The sequence below is a fragment of the Macaca fascicularis genome, chromosome 13 (assembly GCF_037993035.2).
Source record: "Macaca fascicularis isolate 582-1 chromosome 13, T2T-MFA8v1.1".
Taxonomy (NCBI): Eukaryota; Metazoa; Chordata; class Mammalia; order Primates; family Cercopithecidae; genus Macaca; species Macaca fascicularis.
This window is the reverse complement of record NC_088387.1, coordinates 103681654-103709569: the sequence shown is the minus strand read 5'-3', so window position 1 is coordinate 103709569 and position 27916 is coordinate 103681654. Positions and strand designations below refer to the sequence as shown.

General features: G+C 37.5%; 1 protein-coding gene and 1 non-coding gene across 4 annotated transcripts; both read right to left on the bottom strand.

The window, feature by feature from the left end:
• Positions 1–31: 31 nt before the first annotated feature.
• Positions 32–27540, bottom strand: NT5C1B (5'-nucleotidase, cytosolic IB). 3 transcript variants are annotated; one of them, XM_045369739.2, is made up of 10 exons: positions 27328–27540; positions 25398–25487; positions 24838–25068; positions 24154–24291; positions 22387–22851; positions 21940–22107; positions 20700–20829; positions 13884–14006; positions 13295–13479; positions 66–389 (listed from the first exon to the last, which is right to left on the bottom strand). In XM_045369739.2, exons 1-10 carry the CDS (start codon positions 27355–27357, stop codon positions 66–68), a joined length of 1884 nt encoding a protein of 627 aa, XP_045225674.1. In that variant the 5' UTR covers positions 27358–27540. The 3 variants fall into 3 exon arrangements, with proteins under 3 accessions (XP_005576545.1, XP_045225674.1, XP_005576542.1); XM_005576485.4 differs by having other exon boundaries at positions 24148–24291; positions 24889–25068; XM_005576488.4 differs by lacking the exon at positions 24838–25068 and having other exon boundaries at positions 32–389; positions 24148–24291.
• LOC123568461 (U6 spliceosomal RNA) lies at positions 21202–21308 on the bottom strand. Its single transcript, XR_006691839.1, has one exon. It is a non-coding gene; the product is annotated as a U6 spliceosomal RNA (small nuclear RNA).
• Positions 27541–27916: the final 376 nt, after the last annotated feature.

Here is a 27916-nt window from a genome sequence, read left to right as displayed (position 1 = left end):
AGAGAGTCAAAAGAAGTGGCTTCTGTAATACCAGACTATTACCACTTTATTTCTCCTCCCTGCCCCTAACTACTGAATTTTTTATTAAAGCCATAAGCTGCCATGGAACCTAACTTCTGTGCCCCTTCAATGTGGAACATGTGGTCATCAAAGAAGATATGGGGCCGGATCTTCACCAAGATGGGACTTTTGGGGGCTCCAGCAAGGAAAAGAGCTTCGTCTATCTCTAGACCCCACCGTCGAAGGGTCTTCAGCACACGGGCGCCTGAACTGGCTGCACTCCTAGCTGTAACCAGGTAGGTCCTGATAGGACAAAGTAACCGTTCATTTTTGGCATAGAACTTCTTTTGCAGTCTGCCTAAATCTTCCAGAAAGCCTTTCAGGGGACCCTGTAAAAGGAACATATATCACAGCTGTGATACAGTGAGCCAAAGAAAGTGAATGCTAAAAAGCAGAGACCCATAAGATACAATACAAAGGATATAATACAGCATGACATGCAGTGTTATGAAGCTGATGGCAAAAGGCTAAAATTCGATAGGAATTTATGTGAATATGTTGTCTGATATGGAACCATCCTTGCATCCCTGGAATGTGCCTAAAATGACCATATGATTTAACATGTAAACCTATATACTTTAAATATGAAAGAATGTTCAATAAATAATTAAGCCAGGACAACAGACATAAACTATCCATGGTAAGCTGGAATAGCGGGTCACTCTAAATAAACTCTAATTAGTTACCAAAGCACTACTCTTTTAATTTGCTTTTTGTGAATGTGCATTTTAACTTTATAAAGTATATGCTTTTGTCTTTTTTTTTTTTTTTTTTTTGAGGCGGAGTCTCGCTCTGTCGCCCAGGCTGGAGTGCAGTGGCCGGATCTCAGCTCACTGCAAGCTCCGCCTCCCGGGTTCCCGCCATTCTCCTGCCTCAGCCTCCCGAGTAGCTGGGACTACAGGCGCCGCCACCACGCCCGGCTAATTTTTTTTGTATTTTTAGTGGAGACGGGGTTTCACTGTGTTAGCCAGGATGGTCTCGATCTCCTGACCTCGTGATCCGCCCGTCTCGGCCTCCCAAAGTGCTGGGATTACAGGCTTGAGCCACCGCGCCCGGCCTAGCTTAATGCTGTTTGACTTGAATCTAACTGTGTCTTTCATTTTTAACCTTTCCAAACACTTAGTTTTAGTATCTCTTGCGTAGAGCCTAGAATTGGATTTTGCTACGTGATACAACCTGAAAATCTTATTTTTTAAAACAATAGTTGTTTTTGTTCATTTACATTTATTTATATTACAAATATACTTGAGATTGTTTCTGTCTTGTGGTTTTTATTGCATTTTCCATGTTTTAAAGATTTTAAAGGATTGTTCAATAATCTGTGTCTTTCTTCTTTGTAGTTGTATATGGGTGGTTCTTCTGACATTTAAGAAGGTTTACATTATTTCCTTCTATAAATTACCTTTACAACTATAACCTTTTATAGTACCCTCAGTCCTCATTTTTAAAAAGAATCCCAGATCTATTATTCTTCATAATGAGAAATAATGAAAGCAGGGTGTTTCTTCAATGTGTCTGTAGTCCTCTATTTCTTCTCCACCATCTAATTTTGGTCATTTTTTTACTTTTCCTTGGTGTTTATTTACTTTTGCATTATTACATTTTGTTTTATTTCTATTTATCAAGTTTACATTTCATCCTTTGATTGGCTATTGTAACTGAAAATTCCAGCATACTTCTTCTGTAGACCTTCTTTCCCCATATTTTTCCATTTTTTGTTAGTTATATAATTTGTACATCATACAAATTTGTTCTTTTGTACAGTTGTTTTAGTTCGAATTCTATGGTTAACTATATTATATGAATGTTTGTGCCTTTGTGCTTCTAGTCCTCCACGTGTTGGCCAAAATTTGTCCTGTAGTACTAATTTTCTCAAAAACATCTTATGGTAATAATCCCTGAGAATATGGTATATTCTCAACTGTATATCTGTTTCCTCTGTCCTTGAGTAAACTTTTGGCTGGATATAGAATACATGATTTATATATAAGATTCTCCACAAGATCTTATAAGTAGTGCTCCACTGTCTTTTGCTTTTGAATGCTGCTCTTGAGAAGTTTGAGGGCCTCTTGTTTCCCATCCCACCTCTTCCACCACTTATATGAGTAGGCAGCCCAAATAATTATTTCTTCATTTTGAAGCCCAATAATTTCACTAGGCCTCTCAGTGATGGTCATTTTGATTCTATACCTCTATCACACAATATGGGCTTTTAATATTTAATATTTTAATCATTTAATATATAAATATCTTTTGATAATTTATCAGTTTTTAATTTATATTTTTACGTTAATTTGCATCTTTATATTTAACATCAATTCCCCTCCCAACATGATTTTAAAGTTCTTCTTCAGGGATTCTACTTAGGCATATGCTGGGTCTTCTTTACCTGTTATCTATTTCTGTCATTTTTCTATATGTAATTGTGTTTTTAATCTGTACCAGATGGGTAATATCTCTATTAGAAGGGAGGAAAGATTTACAGCATTCTATAACTTTCACATTTTATCATCTCTTCCTTGATTATTGCATTTTTACTTTATGATCTTGCTTTAAGTCTTTAAAAGTCATGGCAAATGTTTAGTCATAATTATCTGTATTATGTCAACTTTTTCTTGTAAGAGCTCTTTATCTGTTATTAGATTTTGTTCTTTTTTAATCTGCCTTTTTCTCATAGTATCTTTGAATGTATTCAATGTCAGTTCTCTTTTTATTATTACTTGTACTGAAGTAGACTGGTTTTTCTTGGGACAATTGGTGGGTTTCTAGGGGAAGGTCAATGGGAATATTTGGAGACTGACTTGTTTTCATGATTCAAAGGCTCCCTTCTTTGCTGTCATGGAAACAAACTGTTTTCTGTAAACACGACTTATTGTGTAACCATTTACTTAAATTTTCTTTAAGGCTGTATATCTTAGGAAAAAACAAGTAAATATACTTTCTCATGGTAAGAGGCCAAACATATAGGTGAAAAAACTGGGACTGTTTTTTTGACAAGAGCAGCAAACTCATAGTGACTGTTGGCAGGAGCCACCATCATTGCAGTTAGTCTTTAAAACACAGAGGGGCACAGTTTCCCTTGCTGTTTTTGGATGATTTCCAAATGGAAGAAACAGAGAATGCTGAGTTTATATCACCATATTCAAATCAAGTATCCATCTCATTCTCTTTTACTTCTATTTTGGGGTATGTTTTGTAATTTATATATTTGCACAGTAGTACAGCATATAATTTATCAATAAAAATATAAAATTACTAGGGAAACTTAGAAAAAGCAAATACTAGGGAAAGACTGTTACTCCAACCCTTATAACGAGAAAACTCCAATCTAAAAAGTAACTTTTCTTGAGCCCATCAAAGAGCTGAGATTGTAGGGTAACCAACTAGCATGAAAACTAGGGAAAAACAGGCATCTTCAAGAAGATGTGGAGTGCAAGAACTGTGTACTTTTGGTAGAGAGTTGAAAAAAGTTATACCAGATTCCATACAAGCAAGTACAAGCAATTCAAGTAATTTAAAAAAGACATTGAGAAAGAACTAGGGTGCACCAATGAGACAGCATAGAAGCCCTGGGATCCACAGGCACGAGAAGTACACACTCTCTTTTAGGCTTTTCTCCATGGACTTCACTAGATGCTGATGACAAAGACTGCAGGCAGTAGGGTGATAGAATAAAGCCATCCTTGATGGTACAGGTGTGGAGGAGGGGAGCAGCTGCCACTGGGGGCAAAGACTAAAACTCCCCCAGTTGCTTATACCCTCAGAAACAAAGAGCTTAGACTGCTAGAAGGGCTTCGAACACTGTTATCCTCCACGGCATGAGTAAAGATCCACTGTTACAGAAGAAAACATTCTAACTTTGGGAGGATAAGAGACTATCAAGGATCGGTACCATTAGATATTGGCTATCACTGGGGCATGGCAAGATCCAGGAGAATGTTCATCCCTAAGCCCTAGGAAGATAGAAGAAATAGCTGGGAAGGGGTAAGAACGAGGAGACCTCCTCTGCAGCAGACACACAGGGAAGGCCTACTGCTGAAAGTCGACTAGAAATCTGGAGAAAAACCCTCTGGCAAAGTTGATACCAGACAAGCTTGGATCTTGTGGTGCCATGAAGATAACCATAGCAACCACAAAATCTAAAACAAGTTTAACACCTGATTTGATTGATTCAATCTATCACAATAATTGCTAGTCCTACAGTAAAACAGAACAAAACAAAATGAACAATCTACTTTCAGGAGAAATTAAAAGAACTAGACTTATGACCCAGATATCACAAATATAACAGAGGGAATTGAAAATAACTGTGATTAATATATTTAAATGTCTGCTTTAAAGGTGGATACCATACATGAGTAGACTAGCAATTTTGGCAATTTTGGCAAAGAGATTGAAATGATAAGAGAGTTGAATGGAACTATATAAAGAGTGCCTGGCCGGGCGCGGTGGCTCAAGCCTGTAATCCCAGCACTTTGGGAGGCCGAGACGGGCGGATCACGAGGTCAGGAGATAGAGACCATCCTGGCTAACACCGTGAAACCCCGTCTCTACTAAAAAATACAAAAAACTAGCCGGGCGAGGTGGCGGGCGCCTGTAGTCCCAGCTACTCGGGAGGCTGAGGCAGGAGAATGGCGTAAACCCGGGAGGCGGAGCTTGCAGTGAGCCGAGATCGCGCCACTGCACTCCAGCCTGGGTGACAGAGCCAGACTCCGTCTCAAAAAAAAAAAAAAAAAAAAAAAAGAGTGCCTAATGGATGTATCAGTAGACTCAACACAGCTAAAGAAAGAATGAGTGAACTTGAAGACAAGTCGATAGAAATTGCCCAAACTGAAAAGAGAGAAAGAGAAAAAGAAAGAGTGGGGAAAAAAATCCAGAGTATTGAAATGCTGTGGGACACACACACACACACACACACACACACACACACACACTCTTACACTCCTCTCTCATATTCAAGCCAAAGGAAATATAGACAATTATGAAGGCAGTCAGAGAAAAATAGACACATTACATACTAAAGACTAAAGATACAAAATTCATAACATTTGTCGTCAGAATCTATACAAATGAGAAGACAATGGAAAAGCATCTTTAAGGTGCTGGAAGAAAAACATAGTAAGCCCAGAATATTACATTCAGTAAAAATAAAATATGGTTTTAAAAAATAAATAAGGTTAAGACTTTTTAGGCAAAGAAAAACAGATTCAGTACCAGTAGATTTGTACTACATGAAATGTTAAAGAAAACAAAATAAAACAAAAGATCTCCTGGCAGAAGGAATATGATAACAGAGAAAAACCTGATCTACACAAAGAAAGGAAGCTCTCTGAAAATGATTAAAAGGAATTCGAATATGAAATACATATTTTGCCTCATCCTTATTTAGTAGAAGGTATTTAATTACCAAAAACAGAAATAGTAGTGGAAAAGAAAAATAAGTGTTGCAGTCCCCAAGTCACTAAGCTAAACGGAAAAGTTAAGCCTGGAACAGCTCAGAGACGATCTGCCTTCCATTCTATTCAAAGTCACTGCTATGCTCACTGAGATAACTACATATAGGATTGCCTTCTTTGGAGGGGCTAATCAGAAACTCAAACCTGCCTGGAGTCCTCCCTTTCCAGACCAAACCAATGTTCATATTACATATGTTGATTAATAAGTATCTCATGTCTCCCTAAAATGGATAAAACCAAACTGTGCTCTAACCATATTGGGCACATGTCATCAGATCCTCCTGAGGCTGTGTCATGCGTGCGTATCCTCAACCTTGGCAAAATAAACTTTCTAAATTTACTGAGACCTGTTTCACATTTTCAGCGTTCACAGTAGCAAAGTATAGAGAGTTTATAGCATAGATAAAATAAAAATATACGACAACTGTAGCACAAAACAGGAGAGGGAGAGTTTGGCAGTTCATTGTTGCAAGGTTCTTACGGCACATATGATGTTATAGAGTATAACATTGTTTGACGATACATGGTGATTACTTAAAGTTGCATATTGTAAACACTAGAGTAACTAATAGAAATTTTAAATCAGTCATAAGCCAATAGTGGAGATAAAATAGCATGTAAAAACACACAGTAAATTCTTAAGTAAATAGGGGAAAAAAGAAAAGGAAAAGGAAACTAAGAATGGTTGGAACACAGAGAAAGCATAGGAAGATAGTAGATTTTAATCCAACCAAAGCTATGATCATGTTAAATTTAAACATCCTAAAAATAGCAATTAAAACACAGGGATTGCCAGATTGTATAAATAGCAGTACCAACTGTAATATCTATAAGAAAAATAAGTTAAATATAAACAAAATTTAAATATAAAGGCATAGATAAAAGTATAGAAAGATCATATCATACAAACATTAACCCCCCCAAAAAGCTGGAATGATTATATGAGTATCAGATGAATATTACATAATTATGTATTATATAATATACATATCTTAATATAATCATATCTTAAATATATACATATCTTAAAATACTAATCTTAATTAATACCTTATTAATATTATGTATTATATATAAATTATATTATGTATTATATAATATACATAATATAATTAAGGTATTAATTAAGATTAGTATTTTAATCTAATTAAGGTATTAATTAGATTAAAGGTATTAATTAAGATTAAGACAATATAATAATCCTAAATATGTGGACACCTAAAATCAAAGATGCAAAATACACTGATGTAAAACTGATAAAATTGAAAGGATAAATAGATAAGTTCTCAAATATATTTGGAGATTTCAACACTGCCTTCTCAATAGTAGGTAAAACAAATAGACAGAAAATTACTGACAATATAAAAAACCCAAGCAATATTACCTGAATTAATTTACATAATCTAATTGACATTTATAGAATATTTCATGACAACAGAATATTCTTTTCAAATACACATGACATATTCATCAAGATAGACCATATTCTGGGCATAAAACATACCGCAATAAATTTAAATAATTGAGATACAAAATATATTTTCTAATTACAACACAAAAGAGTTAAGCTTTGTTTCAACGATAGAAAGATATCTGAATAAACTCCAAATATATGATAATTAAATAACCTACTTCTAAGTGACCTGTGGGTCAAAGAGGAAATCACAGAGAAATTTTAAAAATATATTTTGAATTAAATAAAAAAAAAAACCATCATCTATCAAAATTTGTGGGATGCAACTACAGCAGTGTTTAGAGGAACATTTATAGCATTAAGTGCTTATATTAGAAGAGAGGTTTCAAATGAACAATCTCAGCTTCCACATTTAAAAACTTAGGAACAGCTGGCTCAGGAAAATTGATTAACCTCTGGCCAAACTGACCAAGGAAAACAACAACAAAAAAGAAAAGACACAAATTACTAGTATCAGAAATAAAAGTGGGGACACATCACTAAGGATCCTACAAATATTAAAAACATATTAGTAAAACACTGTAAAAGTTTATGTCCATAAATTCAGTCATTTAAATGAACAAATTCCTTGAAAAACATAAGCTCATAAACAGAGAGAAGAAAAGAATGAGAAAAGGAAGAAAAAGATAAATGGAAGTTCTATAGCTACCAAAATAATTGAATCAGTAGTTAAAAGCCTTCCAACAAAGAAAAAAGTTCAGGCCCAGATGGCTTCTTTGAAAAATTCTACCAAACATTTTAAATAGTTTGTATCACATTTTATGAAGGTAGTACTACCCTGTTACTAAAGTCAGATTAAGGTGTTACAAGAGAATAAAACTGTAGAGGATGAACATGAAGACATAAATGAATAAATAATACAAAATATTAACAAATTGGATTCAGCGATATATGAAAAGGATAATACCACATGACCAACTTGAATTAATACCAACAACGCAAAGCTGCCTCAGCTTTTACAAATCCATTAATGTAATTTACACCTCAACAGACTAAAGGAGAGAAACCACATGATTTTTCTCAATAGATGCAAATCAGGCATAGTCAAAATTCAACCTTCATTTATTATAAAAACTCTCAAAAAACTAGAAAGAGAAGGTAACTCCCTCAACCTGAAAAAAAGGCATCTAGAAAAGACCTATGGATAACAGTTAAGAGTGAAAGACTGATGTCCCCCTAAGATCTGGGTATGTGGCAAGGGTGTCCACCCTCATCACTGTTCTGAACATTGTACTGGATGTACTAGCAAGGTAAAAAGTCAAGAATGATAAATAACAGATATACAGCATGGAAACACAGAAATAAAACTGTCTTTAGTCACAGTCAACATTATTGTTGACTTAGAAAATCTCAATCTACAAAATTGTTGTGAGAACTAACAAGGAAATTGAACAAGGTTGCAGAATACAAAAACCAATTGTGATTCTATGTATTAGCAATAAATAATTGGATAGTAAGGATTTTAAAAGTACCATTTATGATAGTACCAAAATATTACAAAATGCATAGGTATAAATAAAAAAAATGCAATATCTGTGTGCTGAAACCTACAAAAGACTAAAAAAAAAAAAATTAAATGTTCTAAATAAATGAGGAGAGGAGAAATACCATGTCCATGGAAAGAAAGACTCAATATTATTAAGATATCTATTATCCCAAGCTCTAGCTATAAATAAAACAAAAATAAAAATAAAAATTCTCACAAAATTTTTCCCCCAGAAATAGATACACTTCTTAAATCTATATGAAAGTGCAAGGGAATCAGACTGTACTCTCTCTCTCTCTCTCTCTCTCTATATATATATATATATATATATTTTGTTGTTGTTGTTGTTGTTTTTTTTTAATTTTAACAAAGTTGAAGTACTCACACCACCTGGTCCTAAGAACTATTGTAGCCAGGCGCAGTGGCTCAGGCCTGTAATCCCAGCAGTTTGGGCAGCTGAGGTGGGTGTATCACAAGGTCAGGAGTTCGAGACCAGCCTGGCCAATATGGTATTTTAGTCTCTACTAAAAATACGAAAAATTAACTGGGTGTGGTGGTAGGCGCCTGTAGTAGTCCCAGCTACTCAGGAGGCTGAGGCAGGAGAATGTCTTGAACCCGGGAGGCAAAGGTTGCAGTGAGCTGAGATCACGCCATTGCACTCCAGACTGGGCGACAGAGCGAAGACTCCGTCAAAAAACAAACAAACAAAAAAAACTACTATAAAACTACAATAATCAAGACAATGTAATATTGATAAAAGGATGAATATCTATATTAAAGGAACAAGACAGAAAGTCACCATTTTCAACAAATAATGCTTGAACAATTAAGATATCCAGGAAATTAGAATAAGCAGGAAAAATGAACCACAACTTGTACTTTGCACAAATACCATATTGACTCACAAGAGACCGTAATCCTAAATTAAAAGCCTAAAACCATAAAATTTATATATAAAAAGTCAGGAGATAATCATTGTGGCCTTGGATTAGGCAAAGATTTCTTATATATGATATTAAAAGTGCAATTTCTAAGAGAAAAAACTGATAAATCTGACTTCATCAAAATTATAAGTTTCTGCTCACTGAAAAGCACTGAAAGATGTTAGAAGAATGAAAAACAAGCACAGGCTGAGAGAAAATATTTGTAAAACACATGCCTGATAAAGGATGAGTATCCAGAACATATGAGGAACTCTCAGAAGTCGATAACAAACCAAAAACCCAATAAAATGAGGAAAAGATTTGAACAGGTACTTCACCAAAGAAGATACATGATGGAAAAAAGCACCTGATAAGATGCTCAGTAACGTTGGTCATTAAAGAAATGCAAGCTAAAACTACAATGAGTTTTTTTTTTTTTTTTATAAACACGAAAATTGCTTAAATAAAGAAAGAAAAGAAAAATACTCAATACTACCAAATGCCAGCAACAATGCAAAGCAACAAAATCATGCATTGCTTTTAGGAATGCAAAATGTTATGGTCATTTGGGAAAATAATTTGACTGTATCTCATCAAATAATGATACAGTATACTACTTATCACATGACCTAGCAATTCCACTTCTAGGTATTTAAAAATGAAATGAAATCTTATATTTACACAGAAATTTGTATTCAAATGTTTAAAAGTAGCTTCATTTATAAATGTCAAAGACTAGAAATGACCTACTCCTTCAACAGGTAAAAGAATAAAGAAAACATGGTACATCCACAGAATAGAATACTACTCAGCAATAAAAAGGAGCCAAGTACTGATACATGCAATGACATGCATTATGCTATAATAAATAAAACAAGTCAGATTGCGTCCCATATGATTCCATTTATGTGACACCTGGAAAAGGCAAAACTATAGAAATAGAAATCAGATGAGTAGTGGTTGATGGGGTCTGGAGATAGGGTACTAGGATGACTACAAAGGGACATGAGGGAATTTAGTGATTTAATGAAACGGTTGAGTATGTATTTTTATGTTAGTGGTTATTTCACAATTATATATATTTGTTAAAACTCTTAAAACTATCCACTTAAAATTATAAATTTTACTCTATATAAATATACCTCAAAAATTCTGATACACACACACACATACACACACACACTTAGAGACCATTATCCCAGAACGGTGAGACAAGAGATAGGGATCAAATCAGGAGATATCAGTTACTTGTCACTGTACTACATTGGAGATTGGAGGCTCATAAACTACATTCAGACTTGTTCAATTAATCCTCTCCAGCTGTCCCATTTGCTGGTGACTTTCAGACCTCTTCCATTTGACAAAATTAAGATATTGTCATGACCAAACCACCACCCTACTAGCAACATACTTGAATGTCTTCAGTAGGAGTTGTACCTCACAGATTCTTTCTCATCAATGGAACACCCAGCAAAGCCTTCTGGCCTTTATGGAAAATCACCTTTTTTTATGTAAAAAATGGCATGGTTTTTAAACTGGCAGAAGTACTGCATAATAAAGGAAAGCATGAAATTTGTTGGGTATTCCTGCAATAAGTAGAGTTGGGATTCACAATTTTAATTGTTTAATGGGAGAAAAAGGCCATTTAAGGAGCAAAAATAAGTGAGAATACATAAAACTAGGAAGTTTCTGCAAAGCAAAGGAAACAGAGTGAAAAGGCAACCTATGGAATGGGAGAAAATATTTGCAAACTATACATCTGATAAGGGTTAATTTCCAAAATATACAAAGAATTCTTACAACTCAACAGCAAAATAAAAACAAATTAAGCTGGTTAAAAATGGGCAAAGGACTTGAATAGACATTTCTCTAAAGAACACATACAAATGTCAATGGGTATATGAAAAGGTACTCAACACATTAATCATCAGAGAAATCCAAATAAAAACCACGATCAAATATCAAATTTTACTAGTCAAGATGGCTATTATAGAAGACAAAACAAAACAAAGATACCAAATGGTGGGGGAGTATGTAGAGAATGTGGAACCCTTATACACTGTGGGCAGAAATGTAAAATTGTGTAGCCGCTGTGGAAAACAGAATGGAAATTTTTCAGAAAAAACTAAAACCAGAACAACTGCCAAATGATTCAGTAATCCCACTGTTGAGTATATATCCAAAAGAAATGAAAGCAGGATCTCAAAGAGCTATGTAAACTGCAATGTTTACTACAACATTATTCACAATGGCCAAGATTTGGAAATAACCCAAATGTCATCAGGGGAATGGATAGAGAAAATGTGGGATAAGACACAACATAATATTAATCAGCCTTTAAAAAGAAGGAAATACTACCATTTGTAACAAAATGGATGAGACCTGGAAGACCTGCTAAGATGAATAAATTCTAGAGATCTGCTGTACAATGTAGTGCCTATAGTTAACAATATGGTATTGTACACTTAAAAACTTGTTTAGTGGATAGATCTTATGCTAAGTGTTCTTACCACAAAACAAAAAAATGTTTAAAAGACAAGGAGAAAAGTAAGTTTTTGGGAGCGGTGGATATGTTTATTACCTTATTTGTAGTGATAGTATCATGTGTGTATGTATATGTCCAAATTCATCAAAATGTATACATTAAATATGTGCAACTTTTAAAAATTAAGTGTAACTCAATAAAACTGAAGAAAATAACAAAGTACAACATGAGAAAAGAACTGAAAAATGTAAAATTTAAAAGAAATTTAGATTATTTACTTCAGATGAGAAAATACTACTTTAACATTTGTCTGGAAGCAATGCTTTCTTTGAAGTGTTTTTGTTTAAGTGTTCTTTTTATGGAGGATTTCCACATTTCAATAATGGTGAATGGCTCTGAATTTCAGCAGAGTAGACTGATATAAAATATAACAAAGAATTTTCTTCTCAATAGTAAGCTTTGTTAATACTGAACTTTATAACACTAGGTTAAGGTTTCCAAAGGAGCTATTTAGAAAGAGAGTATGAAGTTGAACACACACACTCATAGTTTAAATATTGCTTGCTTTAATGAGAGGTGACAAAGTAGAAAAACTTTTCAACTTTCAGTTAGTCTATTCATACTTTTATAAATTTATATAAAAATAACAATATTTAAGTTTAACTTAAGTTCAGGAAGAACTGAGAAAAAGGACAATTAAATTTCTTGGGAAAATTGATAGAATAAAATAAAAGACCTATAAGTTTAGATTCAGATTAAATGACATTTTGATCTCAGATTTCCTTTTGTTCAAAAGTTATAGGTTCTGTTCATTTTCGACCTTGATTTTAACACTTCGGTTCATGGATGGATTGAAAGGTACTCAACAGCACTAATCCAAAAAAATCTAAATATTTAGTTTCAGTTTGATTACATATTCATAATTTGCACTTGTTTGAGGATCATTATTTGATTCAGTTCAAGTTCTTAGTTGTGCATATTTTCTCAATTAAGCAATGCCTTTCTTGAGTTTGAAGTCAAGGACAGAGATTCAACAAATGCTTACTCTAATCTATTGGAAATGACCCTACTATTTTGAGAATTTATTATGTAGTAGTGGCTTATTGATAAGTAGTATTTCCTGTTACTCGCATACTTCTTATTATGGGAAGATCATACAAGCATTTCCAAAAGTATAGATAAAATAAGGTTAAAATTAAAAATAAAGTTATCAGCAGTGAATGCATCAAAGTGAGCAATTCATGGAAGAAAGAAAGAAAGCTCCAAAGATAAGACAGTAAGAAGGAGTGGCCTGCCTAAAATAACTTAAACATTCATCAGAATAGACCAATATTGATATTTATATAGAATAGAAAATAAATAAGTACATAAATAAGTACATAAAAATTAATTAGCACTCATTGAACCTACCTGAGCAAGAGGCTTACTTTCACATAATGTATCATACTGGAAGAATTTGTCCAGCCCATGCTCCTTGGTAAAATGTTCAGACTCATCAGAGAAGAGGACAGCATCCCCATCAAAGGCTACACGGAGCTGGGTGTCACAGTAAGCCATGTCTTTGGCTCCATCAAACATTGTGGCAGAGGCAATACCTGATAGATTATGGAGACTGATTAATACTCTTCTTAGGTCCATGCGTTATAGTTTCTACCATTAAAAAAACAAATTCTTCCAGACCTTATGTTTTCTCTCTAGCTATTACCTGATGGCTCAACTCCTCTTCACAACCAGAGATCTCAGAACAGTTGTCTATGCACTGCCTCTGTTTCTATAGGAATGGGAACATGTAAAATGGATTGTAGGACAATTACTGAGGATGTCCATTTCCAGGAAAGTCAAAGCTCTAAAGGACAGACTTAAGTGTTGCCCCATGTGGAAAAACTTCAGAAGAATATCCAACAAGACCATAAGCCTCATAATCATATGCAAAACTTAATGTAAGTAACCATTAGTGTAAACCTCTTTATTAACTAGAGGAATAAAATCAGACTAATACCTTCTTGTATTGCCTCTTGCACTTTTTCAGAATCTGCAGCAATATACAAGTTGGTAAGATATGCCTTCAAATAGCCAATTGGGTTTTTTCCACCGGTCAGACAGAAGCGGTCAATCAGTAAGCCTATTATCAGACAAGAAAGACTTTGTTATGACAGAGATTAAAGACAAAATGCTGTAAATCCAAGTAAAAGTTACCTTACAGATAACTGAACTTATTTGTAAATTCAACTGGCTTTATTTGTGAACCTAAAGGAAAGTTACCTTAGAAATAAACTTTTATCCCAGCACTTTGGGAGGCCGAGACGGGTGGATCATGAGGTCAGGAGATCGAGACCATCCTGGCTAACACCGTGAAACCCCGTCTCTACTAAAAAATACAAAAAACTAGCCGGGCGAGGTGGCAGGCGCCTGTAGTCCCAGCTACTTGGGAGGCTGAGGCAGGAGAATGGGGTAAACCTGGGAGGCGGAGCTTGCAGTGAGCCGAGATCTGGCCACTGCACTCCAGCCTGGGCGATAGAGTGAGACTCTGTCTCAAAAAAAAAAAAAAGAAATGAACTTTTAAAATCGTCTTATAGCACCAATATTTAAAATTCCTAAACTATTTTATGTAATAGTGGTTGTGTTTGGTACATTATAGTTTATATGCATAGTATATTCACATAGATCATGCCATTTTATTCTCACAAACATACTGAAGGTATTATTATCTTCATTACAGGAAAGGAAAGTTAGACATAAAGACTTAATCTAACACACTGATTTAGATGCATAGAGCAGACTTGAGCCCAAGTGTTTGACTCTTGTCTAGGCTAGAACAGGGTACTTTTTCTTGAACTACAGCCTGCTCACTTACTGTAAAGGTCTATTAAGATGTGGCTCTTGAGATTGTGCTACAGGACTCTAGCATGGCAACAGAGTGAGACTCTGTCTCAAAAAAAAAAAAAAAAAAAAAAAGCTTTATCTCAAAACCATACAATTACATGGAAAATAAACAACCAACCTGCTCCTGAATGACTTTTGGGTAAACAATGAAATGAAGGCAGAAATCAAGAAATTATTTTAAGCTGATGATAATAAAGATACAACATACCAGAATCTCTGGGACATATCTAAAGCACTGTTAAGAGGGGAGTTTATAGCATGAAACACCTTTATCAAAAGATAGAAAGATCGCAAATTAACAACATAACATCACACCTAGAGGAACTAGAAAAAAAAAGAAAGAAAAAAGCTAACCCTAGAGCTAACTGAAGAAAAGAACCATAATCAAAGCTGAACTGAATGAAATTGAGATGTGAAAAAATATACGAAAGATCAACAAAACCAAAAGTTTGTTATTTGAAAGAATCAATAAGATTGATAGACTGCTAGCTAGACTAACAAAGAAAAAAAGAGAGAAAAATCCAAATATACACAATCAGAAATGACACAAGTGACATTACTACCAACCTCACAGAAATAGTAAAAACAAAAACCCCTCAGATTGTTACAAACACCTCTATGCATAGAAACTGGAAAACCTAGAAGAAATAGATAAATTCCTGGAAAAATACAACCTCCAAAGATTGAACTAGGAAGAAACTGAAACCCTAACTGACCAATAACAAGTTTCTAAATTGAATCAGTAATAAACAGCCTATCAACCATAAACAGCCCTGGACCAGATGGATACTCAGCCAAATTTTACCAGACATATAGGAACTGGTATGAATCCTACTGAAACTATTGTAAAAAATTATGGAGGAGAGACTCCTCCCTAATTTATTTTATGAGGTCAACATAACTCTGATACCAAAACCTGGCAGAGACACAGAAAAAAGAAAACTTCAGGCCAATATCCCTGAAGAACACAGATGCAAAATCCTCAACAAAATACTACCAAACCAAATCCAGCAGCACATCAAAAAGCTAATCTACCATGATCAAGTAGGCTTTATTCCTAGGATGCATAGTTGGTTCAACATACACCAATCAATAAATGTGATTCATCCAATAAATAGAACTAAATTAAAAACTATATGATAATCTCAATAGATGCAAAAATGGCTGTCAATAAAATTTAACATCCTTTCATGCTACCCCCCTCCCCCATAAAAGCCTCAACCTTGAAGGAACATACTTCAAAATAATAAAAGCCATCTATGACAAACCCAGAGCCAATATCATACTGAATGGGCAAAAGCTAGAAGAACTGGAATAAGACAAGGATGCCCACTCTCACCATTTGTATTCAACATAGTCCTGAAGTCCTAGCCAGAGCAGTCAGGCAAGAGAATGAAAAAAGACATTCAAATAGAAAGAGAGGAACTCAGATTATCTCTCTTGGAAGATGATATGATTTTTCACCTAGAAAATGCCATAGTTTCTGCCCCAAAGTTCCTACCTCTGATAATAACTTCAGCAGTTTCAGAATACAAAATTAATGTGCAAAATCAGTAGCATTTCTATATACCAACAGTGTTCAAGCTAAAAGCCAAATAAAGAATGCAATCCCATTTGCAATCACCACACACAAAATTAAAATACCTAGGAATACAGCTATCCATGGAGGTGAAAAATCTCTAAAAGGATTACAAAACACTGCTGAAAAAAAATGAAAGACAACACAAACAAATGGAAAAACATCCCATGATCATGAATAGGAAGAATCAATATTGTTAAAATGGCCATACTGCTCAAAGCAATTTACAGATTCAATGCTATTCCTATCAAACTACCAATGACATTTTTCACAGAATTAGAAAACACTATTTGGAAATTCACATGAAATCAAAAAAGGGCTTGAATAGCCACAGCAAACCTTAGCAAAAAGAACAAAGCTGGAGGCATTACATAACCAAGCTTCACACTATACTACAAAGATACAATAACTAAAACAGCATGGTACCAGTACAAAAACAGACACATAGACCAATGGAATGGGTTAGAAAACCCAGAAATAAAGCCACACACCTACAACCATCTGATCTTCAACAAAGTCAAGAAAAACATGCAATGGGGAAAGGACTCTGTATTCAATAAATGGTGCTGGGATAACTGGCTAGCTATATGCCAAAGATTGAAATGGGACCCCTTCTTTTCACCAGATACAAAAATTAACTCGAGATGGATTAAAGACAATGGGCGTCTGAAGTCGAGGCCTGCCCAGGGTCCCTGTGGCCAGCTCTGCCCAGCTGCCGTCAAGGATCTGTCCTTTCTGCCCGTTCCATTCCTAGACCTTGGATGGGTGCTAGTTCATCTCAGCTCCTTAAGTAGGGCTTAAGGGAACCGGACATTTCTAGGCTTCAGCTGTTTGATATTTCTGTTAAACAGACACAGAGACTGTCTGCTTTCATTCTCTCTCCCCTAGCTTCCCCATAAGCATTTCGCACATTTTTATTTGTTTGGAGTAGATAGGACCCAGTCCTCCTCCTCCCCCTTAGGCAGCTGACACATGGTTTGCAAAGTTCTGTCCCCTGCTTGGCATATACCTACTCAGTCAGAGGCCTGCAGGTAGGACAGAGGGCGTGCAGAATGGATCTTGCTTGGTCAGTGCCTTAGTGTGTGACCTCCAGTTAACTCCGTGAGCAAAGTGGGCCAGACATTCTCACCAGAACACTCTACATATCTCCTTGGGGCATGTCCCAAGCCCTCGAGGAAAACCTAGGAAATACCAATCTGGACAGGCTCTGGCAAAGATTTCATGATGAAGACACCAAAAGCAATTGCAACAACAAGAAAAAAATTGACACATGGGAGCTAATTAAAGAGCTTCTGCATAGCAAAAGAAACAATCACCAGAGTAAACAGACAGCCTATAAAATGGAAGAAAATATTTTCAAATTATGCATTTAACAAGGGTCTAAAATCCAGAATTTGTGAGGTATTTAAACAGATTAACAAGCAGAAACAACCTCATTAAAAAATGGGCAAAGGACATGAATAGACACTTCTCAGAAGACATACATGCAGCCAACAAGCATATGAAAAAAATGCTCAACCTCACTAATCATTAGAGAAAATCAAATCAAAACTACAATGAGATTATCATCTCATATCAATCAGAATGGCTACTGTTAAAAATCAAAAACTGACCTGCTGATGAGGTTGTGGTTAAAAAGGAACACTTACGTGCTGCTTTTGGTGGTGTAAAATAGTTCAGCTGGTATGGAAAGCAGGTTGCAGATTTCTCAATGAATTTTAAACAGAATTACCATTTGGCCCAGCAATCCCATTGCTGGGTATATGCCCAAAGGAATATAAATTGTTCTACCATAAGAATATATATATGGCAGGGCATGGTGGCTCACGCCTGTACTCCCAGCAGTTTGGGAGGCTGAGGTGGGCAGATCAACTGGGGTCAGGAGTTTGAGACTGGTCTGATCAACATGGAGAAACCCCACCTCTACTAAAAAAATACAAAATTAGCTGGGCGTGGTGGCACATGCCTGTAATCCCAGCTACTCGGGAGGCTGAGACAGGAGAATCACTTGAACCCGGGAGGCAGAGGTTGCGGTGAGCCGAGATAGTGCCATTGCACTCCAGCCTGGGCAACAAGAGCAAAATTCTGTCTCAAAAACAAACAAACAAACAACAACAACAACAAAAAACCAGAATATATGCACACAAATGTTCATTGCAGGACCATTGACAATAGCAAAGACATGTAATCAACCTAAATGCCCATTGATGATGGACTGGATAAACAAAATGTAGTGCATATATACCGTGGAACACAACCATAACAGAGAATGAGATCATCTTTTTTGCAGCAACATGGATGGAGCTGGAGGCTGTTATCCTAGGTGAATTAATGCAGCAACAGAAAACCAAATACCACATGTTCTCACTTATAAGTGGGAGCTAAACATTGAGTACACATGGACACAAAGAAGGGAGCAATAGACATCAGGGCCTACTTGAGGGTGGAAGGTAGGAGGCAGATGACGATTGAAAAATTACCTATTGGGTAATATGCTTATTACCTAGGTAATGAAGTAATCTCTACACTAAACCCTCATGACATGCAATTTAGTCATATAACAGTGAATTATCATCATTAAACATTAATATAACATCAAATGCTTTTGTAAATCAGTAACTGTTACAAAATAACACTGGCTGTCTGAAAGTGGTTTGTAAAATAGGCACCTTCATATACTATGGGTAAAAGTATACATTGGTACAAGCTGTCTAGAAAGTGATTTGATGATACGCAATATGTATTAAGAGCTTTTAACAGCTTTGTACCTTTTGACCTAAGATTCCTTAGTTTTTTAAAAAGGAATATTCTGAAATTCTGATAAAGATTTCTATAAAAAGGTCTGTTTAGGGTTATTTATAAAAGCAAAACGTTCAACAATGTGACAGTAGTTATATAAAGTATAGGATTATCCAAATGATAGAATATGTACCAATTCAAAGGATTTTTTTTAGATATATGATAAACTGGTAGGTACACATGATATAAAGCAGAATACTGTCTAGTTAGTTGTTTATCATTTGTATGGACCAGGAGAGTCGGTCAGGTCCATTAACTGTCTTGGTGGAAGTATCTGCTTTGGTATTAGAAAATGCTCTCATTTTTTCACTTATGTCAATGTTGGGCATATGTGGCACAAAAGTGTGCTCTACAAATCCCTAAATCATGTGAATTTCATCACCCAGAAATTATTTGGTGACACCGAGACTCCAGAAATGATTAAAGCGTCGTCCCTCTTCTTAAGGAGATCACAGTTCACTGAGGAGCCTGGCATGTAAAACATTTGTTATAATAAAGACCCCGGCAGACAGAGATACGAATTGCTTTCAGTACCCAGAGAAGGAAGTAACTAACTCTTCTGGGTCAAAAGATTTTTATTCCATGAACAAGGCTGCATGAGAAGGTTGTACACAGTTCATCAGCAGAATTAACAGGTAAATAACTGATTTCTTACGCTTCCAGCCTTGATAGGTCAGCGTGGTGAGGGATGGATAGACCTTAATCACCTACTAAATCAATGTTAAATACTAGCTGTTGTTTACTAGGTGATTGTTATATGGCACTCATTTATGTTAAATTTTTATGTTCTCTCTTTTTACTTCATAACACTAAGAAGACTACACTTTTAAAAGGCAAAAATATTTTTAAATGTACTTCAATGATTCCAGCCTTATAGTTAGAATAATATAAAGTAAAACTCATAACTTATATCTTGATTATTTGTAAATATGCCCAATTTAAACGTTATTTTAACTTCACACACCCATTTAGAAAATAGGCCAATTGTGCCTGAAATAATTCAGGTAGTTCCATAATAGGAAAAGTTGGAACTTTCTCTTAAAGTCCCCAACACACTGATAGAAACACTGAAGAGACTAGAATCAATCAAATTTTCCATGTAAATTATTTTATGTGTGGGGAGAGAAAGCAGCCGGGGACAATCAGATTTTAAGAGTGGAAAGGAGAGGTGAAAACCTTTAAACCTTTAACACGAATCTGTGGTGAGCAAGAAGTTTGATCACACAGTAAAAACCTTTCGGTTGACGGCTCCTTGAAGTCAAGTTCAGAAGTGAAAAACATAAAACAGAGAAATATATTGCAGGACCTAGGATTAAGACTTTGAAATTCACACTTGACAAGTTAAGTCCAGAGCTTTGAGCCCAACTCTGTGCTGAAGTTAAAAATGAACATGGCCTCTCTTGTTCTGACATAGGCAAATAAACATTCCTGGCGCAGAAGGGGGTGTCAGTATCAAAGACGCTGCGTTTGGTTAAGCCACAGTTAGCAAAATAACATGGCTTCTCTCTTTCAGAGCAGAGAGCTGTTCTTCCACATGGTATTTATTTTACTTACCATAGTGATTGACGCTGTTTATAAGCCGCACTCCCACTTGGGCATGGTTATTAGTCATCAGTACAATATCAAATAAGTCCTGTTCATCAGGATATAGATCACGGAGTCTAGCATTGACATACTGTAGTGCCTGCAGATTACAAACATGAATGTGTGTAAAGAGGGGCAGGCAAGGTGGTTTTGGGGAGGCCACAGAGGAAGCATCTCATCAGAGTCAAATTCAAGCTCTGAAGAATCTTCTCTGAGAGATTCTGGCTCCTTTAAGGAAGATTTATCCCATGCATTTCTGTATCATCAACCTCTCATTCATAGGAACTCAGTTAATGTTCAGAATACATCAGTAATGTTTGTTGAGAATTGTTTCAACTTTAGGTTCACTAGAATTATCTCTGGGGGACAGGTAGAGAGTAGGGTCAGGCTAATCCTTTTATGCTTTGTCTATGTTTGATTGATTTTTAAAATCTGCTTTTATTGATCATCTAATGATTGTTTTTTAATTTTGAAAAATATGGACTGCTTCATGAATCTGCATGTCATCCTTGCCCAGAGGTCATGCAAATTGTCTCTGTTTTGTTCGAATTTTAGTATATATGCTGTCAAAGATAGTACTTTGTGTATTAACATGTATCTTTAGGTTTGTGGCTCCTGCCCATGCTTTTACTATGACTCATAAGTACATTCTACCAACAACTTGTAGAGGTGTCATTTGTTTTTGTATGGTTATAATGTTATTGTGTAATATTTATATAAGCAGATCAAAGTTGTAAGTGCTATACATTTCAGTGTAAGTTCAGAGAACCTTACCTTTTCTATTAAAATCACACCCCTAAGTGCCAACAGCATCTTTATTTTCTTAATATGCTATGTTTGGGGCCAGAAGAGCTAACGTGAATTTCATTTCACTGTAATATGGCGTTTTATTTCTCCTACTCAGGATTATAAATTCATTATGGCTTCTTAGCACTCCTTCGAGGGAGAGAGGCTTCTGTTACAGGTCTCATGATTAGGACTTCACTTAGGGAAGGCTAACATACCAAATCTAGGGCTGTGGGCTGGAGTTCCTCCACAGTCTGGAAGCCTGTGCGAAATCATAAACTGACCTGGGTCAGCTAGAAGGAGACAAGAATGACAATCGTGGGCTAGGAATGATCTGGGAAATTGAATGCCCTCCCAAGGGTTGGCCTGGGTCCTTCCCTCGCCATCGAGGGTCCTGGCGGACCAAAGACAGCTTGCAGAGTACCTTGACAAAGCGGAACGCCGGACCCGGGGTCAGGATGACATTCTCATTGGTGAGCTGATACTCCATGTACTTTTCCAGACCCTCTTCCTCGTAGATTTTCCTGCCGTCCACCATGTTGAAGAGAGCGCAGGATGAGAGAGCAATGGTGATGGCGTTCTTGGGTTTGGGCTGCAGAGAGGGACGCCAACGGGAGGACAGTCACATAGCCAGGAAGGGGACAGGGTTGGGGCTCCTCCACGGGAGGGTGAGAATAGGACCGCGGGTCCCTGCTTGGAGAAGTGGGATGCTGGAAACAGCTGAGGCTGGGACTCCCTGAAGTTTGGGGAGGAGAAGCGGGAGACTGGGGAGGACCTCCCTGCGCAGTGGAGAGGAGGGCGGCTGGAAGAGGCTCTGCTGCCCGCTGCAAGGAGGGGTGCCCCGGGTGCCAGGGGTGGCAGGCTCGCTCACCGGCCTGGGACGCGAGGAGCTCGGGTTCTTCTCATAGAACGACCTCATGGATGCCCAGTAGGCAGCCTCGTAGTCGTCCTCATCCTCCCGCTGCTGCTGCTGCTGCTCAGGCAGACAGTCGCGGTCCAGTTGGTTGGAGGCGGGGTAGATCCCCCTGCGTTGGCTGGAGGACTTCCATTCGGTGGGGGATGTGCGCGAATATTCCCGCGACTGCGAGTCCCGGCTCTGGCGGATTTCCCGCACGATGCCTTGGGCCCAGGCCTCCGGATTGTCTTGCATTTTGGTGTTGCGCCGGGAGCCAGGATCGGGCTCTGGGGGCGTGGGAGGCCGTGAGTCCTGCGACCGGGGTGGCTGGGGTGACGCGGGCGGCTGGAGCGAGGGCTGCTTGGACAGTGCCGGCGGTGAGGAGTCATGAAGGCTTGGGGAGGTGGATGGAGTCCGGGAGCTCGTGGAGCTGCTGGGGAGCTGCAGCAAGACAATGGGCGTCTGAAGTCGAGGCCTGCCCAGGGTCCCTGTGGCCAGCTCTGCCCAGCTCCCGTCAAGGATCTGTCCTTTCTGCCCGTTCCATTCCTAGACCTTGGATGGGTGCTGGTTCATCTCAGCTCCTTAAGTAGGGCTTAAGGGAACCGGACATTTCTAGGCTTCAGCTGTTTGATATTTCTGTTAAACAGACACAGAGACTGTCTGCTTTCATTCTCTCTCCCCTAGCTTCCCCATAAGCATTTCGCACATTTTTATTTGTTTGGAGTAGATAGGACCCAGTCCTCCTCCTCCCCCTTAGGCAGCTGACACATGGTTTGCAAAGTTCTGTCCCCTGCTTGGCATATACCTACTCAGTCAGAGGCCTGCAGGTAGGACAGAGGGCGTGCAGAATGGATCTTGCTTGGCCAGTGCCTTAGTGTGTGACCTCCAGTTAACTCCATGAGCAAAGTGGGCCAGACATTCTCACCAGAACACGCTACATATCTCCTTGGGGCATGTCTCTCCCCGCTCCCCATGTGAATGTTAGAGTGATGGCTGGGAAAGTCGCTTGTCGGGAGACTGGAGCATCTCCACAGGGCCTTCAGAGCTCCTTGTGCCAGGGGACCACAGTTATATTGAATCATTTTCCTAAACAGGAAAGGACTATTCTAGAGAAAAATCTCCTTTACTAAGGTGAGCAAGAAGTTATTAGGCATCCATGTATGATTTCAGATTGTTTCACACATGACTCAAAAAAGGATGTTTTTCTTTAGATGATTGAGTCAAATGCGATAGAGATGATGAATTGGGTAGGAATGCATGCTCTCCCAGTGGCTGGGTCTGGATCATTCGCTCTGCTTCCAAACTCTTAATCTCAAAACTAACTTTTTTTTGTTTAATTGCTTATGTGGTCAGGCCTAATTAAAGACTCAAAGCCCCACACAATCTGACACTCTTTTTCTCTTGTGGTGACCATTTCCTTCTCTCTTCTGAGAATCACAGTTAATAACTATTTGTCGAATTAAGGAAGGAAGGAGGAAGTGTGCAGCCTCTAGATCTAGAGCCCCTGGGTTTTCATGCTAGCTCTACAACTTATTAATGTGAAACCTTAAACAAGTTCCCTCTATACTTCAGTTTTCTCAGCGGTAAAATGGGATTTATGGGCGGAAGGGAGTTCTCCTGAGGGCTAAATTAGCTAACACATGTAAAGCACATAAACAGGGCCTTGCACATAGAAAGCGTCAATAAATGTTAACCATTGTTATTATTCTATCATCTACTCCTCCCTTTCATCTTTACCTCTACCTTAGCACTGGTGTTCCTGCTTCTAGGCTCATCTATGGATGGAGCCTTGGTGGATGGGCTGCGGGATGTTCTAGACCATTGACTGCGCACAAGGTACCCTCGAGAGTCTGTCTTGCGCAGTGATGATTCTTGTGATCCCTGTGATGGAAAGAAGAAACCCAAGGGTGTAAAACCCTGTCACCCACTCCTTCTATACAGGTGCCTGCAGAATAGTCATGTCAGGCTGAATATAGCAGCACCCAGTGAGAAGATCCCTGGCCTCATTGACTCTTAACCTGAACTCTTGTGTACTGTTCTAACTCTGGTCAAGTCCTCACTTCTGTTTGGAGCATCTATGTGGGGGTCCATTTGAAAGAGCATCCAAAACCAAGATGCAAACATATTTTTTCACTGTGACTCCTCGTATATGGAACTTAGTATGGTTCACCATTGTTCCTCCCTTTTTCTCACTTCTTCCCTCGAGGATAAGCCTGTTAACTGATGCTGAAATGATATATCCACCGTTTTTTACCAGACTCTAAAGGTGAGGGCAGCTGGTGCCCCACTGAGGTTGCAGGGGGACTCTAAAGCAGCTGCTTAAAAGGAATGGAGCCCTCAAGCTTTCCTTTTAGGAGAAACAAGAATGAAGGAGACCAGGAAGCAGCAAAGTAAAAGAGTTTCTATTTGCCATATTCTTCCCCTCACCCAGATTGTCTGTGGTTCCCCTCCAGAATCAGTAGTGCGATCTCTGCTCACCCTCATCATGGTGATCTGCTGGCCCTGCTCCCACAACAGGCACATGTGAATATAAATACGTATTGTGCGGCAGGGGCCAAGGGCTGTTCCCTCAGCTGCACAAAGGCAGCGTCTACACGACGAGTGACCCCGGAAGGGGCAACATCTCAGCGAGTGATTCGGATTGACTGCACGCCTCATCTGAAAGATTGTGCAGAAAGTGGTCAATGCGATGGCCAGACCCCCTCCCCTCCCTGATTTGAACAAAGATCAGTCTCCTCCCTGTGTAGGCTGAGCAGAGGAGCCTGCTGTGGTTCCACACATTCTAAGTGAACACTCGGGTATGGATGGAGGGGAAGGCAGGGCCCAACCTCTCCTAGTTCCTTAACTTCCTCATGAGGACATTAGGGATTGCTTAATACAATTCTCAACAGCTTGGTCTTCTCTCCCAGAACTCCCTGCCCCCTAACATTTTCCTTTATGCTCTCTGCTCCTTAATTTCCTCACCTCTGCTACAGAGATCGGCTCACCTGATTGCTCAGACGAACTCCTTGTTTGTCAGATTCCTTTCTTTTTTCTGCTTCTAGACTCTCTTTTGAGGACCTCATTCCGGGCTCATTCTTGACATGGAAACAAAGAATGTTTATTAATTTTTAATCTCAGGGCTTTAGGAACCTTGACTTTAAGAATACAAGGATAAAGAAAACATGGAATTTATTTATTTGCTTATATAAAAAGATATAAACTCTAGACCTTAGTTTCCCCGTTCTAACAAGAATGAGTAAAAGATAACACATATTTTATTAAAAAGAATTATATAAACAAAATTTAATATAGAAATTTGTTGGTTCATAGATTTGAGATATAAAGCATTTATTGTTTAAAGACTGATAACATGGGAAATATTAGAGAATTGTGAAGTTGTTTATGTAGAATAAGTTTTTTTTTCTCTGTTACTCTGAAGATTGCTACTTATGAAACTTATTTTTCCTTACCATTTAGAATTCAATTTTTTCTCATTTTCATCATCACTATAGCTCAAATTTTCTGTGGATCTAGCCTCACCAATATTAGTTTGATTTCTAAATATAAGGACCTTAATCTCATACAAATTTATTGAAAGTCATGTCTTCTGTTCCTATCATGTAATTACTCATAGATGTAGAGTGGAAAGGGATTTCTTACCAACAAATTAACAACAGATAGGGAAAACCAAGTAACAGAGCACAAGAAGATAACTCACTTTGTGGAACTCTACTCAAATATTTATGTTTTCATTTTCATTTGGTGGAGATACTTATTGGAGTATTATTTAAACTGTTTTATGATAAGTAAGTGGCCGCAATGTGATCAAGATTAGTGTTATTTATCTGTTTAAGGAGCACAACTTCTAGGTTAGACCATGATCTGCTAGAGCACTCTATAGTCATCCATTTAAGCTCTATGTTTTGCAGCAGGAAAAATCTCATCAATGTCAGTTGCATGAGAATGTTAGTTGCATGAGAGAATGGCATAGCTGTACGGCTCCTGAACTAATTTATAATCTTTTCATCAACCCTCACCCTCCTTATACACATACATAGCAGTCACCATAATATCCTCTTACTTCTAATTCCAAATGATATTTTAAATCCAGTTCCTTTTTTCTATCTCAATTATCATTGCATTGTTCCAGGCCTCTGACCATCCTGGGACTACGTTTTTAGAATATAGCCTTTCGAGCAGGTTTCATGGCCTTAAATCCTCTCCACTTCTAGATCTGTCCACTGTATTTATTTAGAGTAATATTTATGAGATGTAAATCTAGTAATGCTTCATTCCTGGATAAACACTTTCTTCACTTGGTTCGACCAGGAGCCTCATGATGTATTCCTGTGTACCTGCTACTTGCATGCCCTTCACTCTACACTTTATCACTGTGTTCTACTAATACCAAGTGACTTGTATTTGCCTGCATACACCACCCTTATTTCCTTATGGTCTCCTCTTCTCTCTTATGTTCTTCAAAACCCAGCTCCGTGTGACCTGGGGGAAGTTCCCAGAGTGAAATATTGCCCTGTGTTGCTTGTGTCTTTTGTATATACTTTTACAGAGCAATGAGCTGTCCTTTGTCTGTTCTGTCTCCTACTAGGCCATGCCTTCTTCAAAGACAGCCACTGTTTTTACCTTTTACTACTAACATATGAGTATATGCTAAATGAATATTGACTTATTGGAATGATTTGTATACTACATGTTTTAATCTTTTTCTTTTCTGTCTTCGTTTTTTAAAAATTTCTCCTTCTTCCCATTTCTCTGCTCTTTCCATTGCCTTTATTCTCTTCCTTCTCTTTTCCTCTACATGAAGCCATTATCTGAAATTATTTGGTTGTTGCAGAGCCTTTGCAGAGGCAAATGATGGACTGATGTCCACATTTCTTCAGCCCCACGGCAAGATTCTAAGACACTCAATTCACTCACCTTTTTCTGTTTGAGAGATGTTTGACTCATTTTTTAACTGTTGAAATTCTTTTGTTGTTATCCAGATTTTTGTCTCCCCAGCTCCATTTCCTGTCACTTCCCTTGCTCAGTCTAGCTTTGCATTTAGAATGTCAAATTTATGACATCATATGTGATTCCATAGTAACAAACTGACTCTGTGAATATGTGATTAACCTTTTCTTAAAAAATAAAAAAAAATTATTTCTTCATTTTGAGTGTATCTGCTCATAGCCATTGTCTTTGTTTTCGGAAATTGATGTCTAAACATTGTTCAGATGTTCAATATGTAGCAATATCAATATTACCACTTCCTTCTTTTTACATCTTTTTAAGCATTTCTCTCCCATTCATTATATTAATCTCATTTGTGGCTGTGTGTTTCCTGGTACTGCCAAAATGAATGGCAAAGTCATTTGTGGATCCAGTCATTTATCCATGTTCATTCTGCCAGACAGACTTTGGAGGGCTTCCCTCAGATCTAGAGACTCTCTTTGACAGCTGGGATTTTGTTCTAGACATGGAGTTTAGACTTGAGTTTGAGTTTAGCTTTAGTGTCTCATGTTTCTTT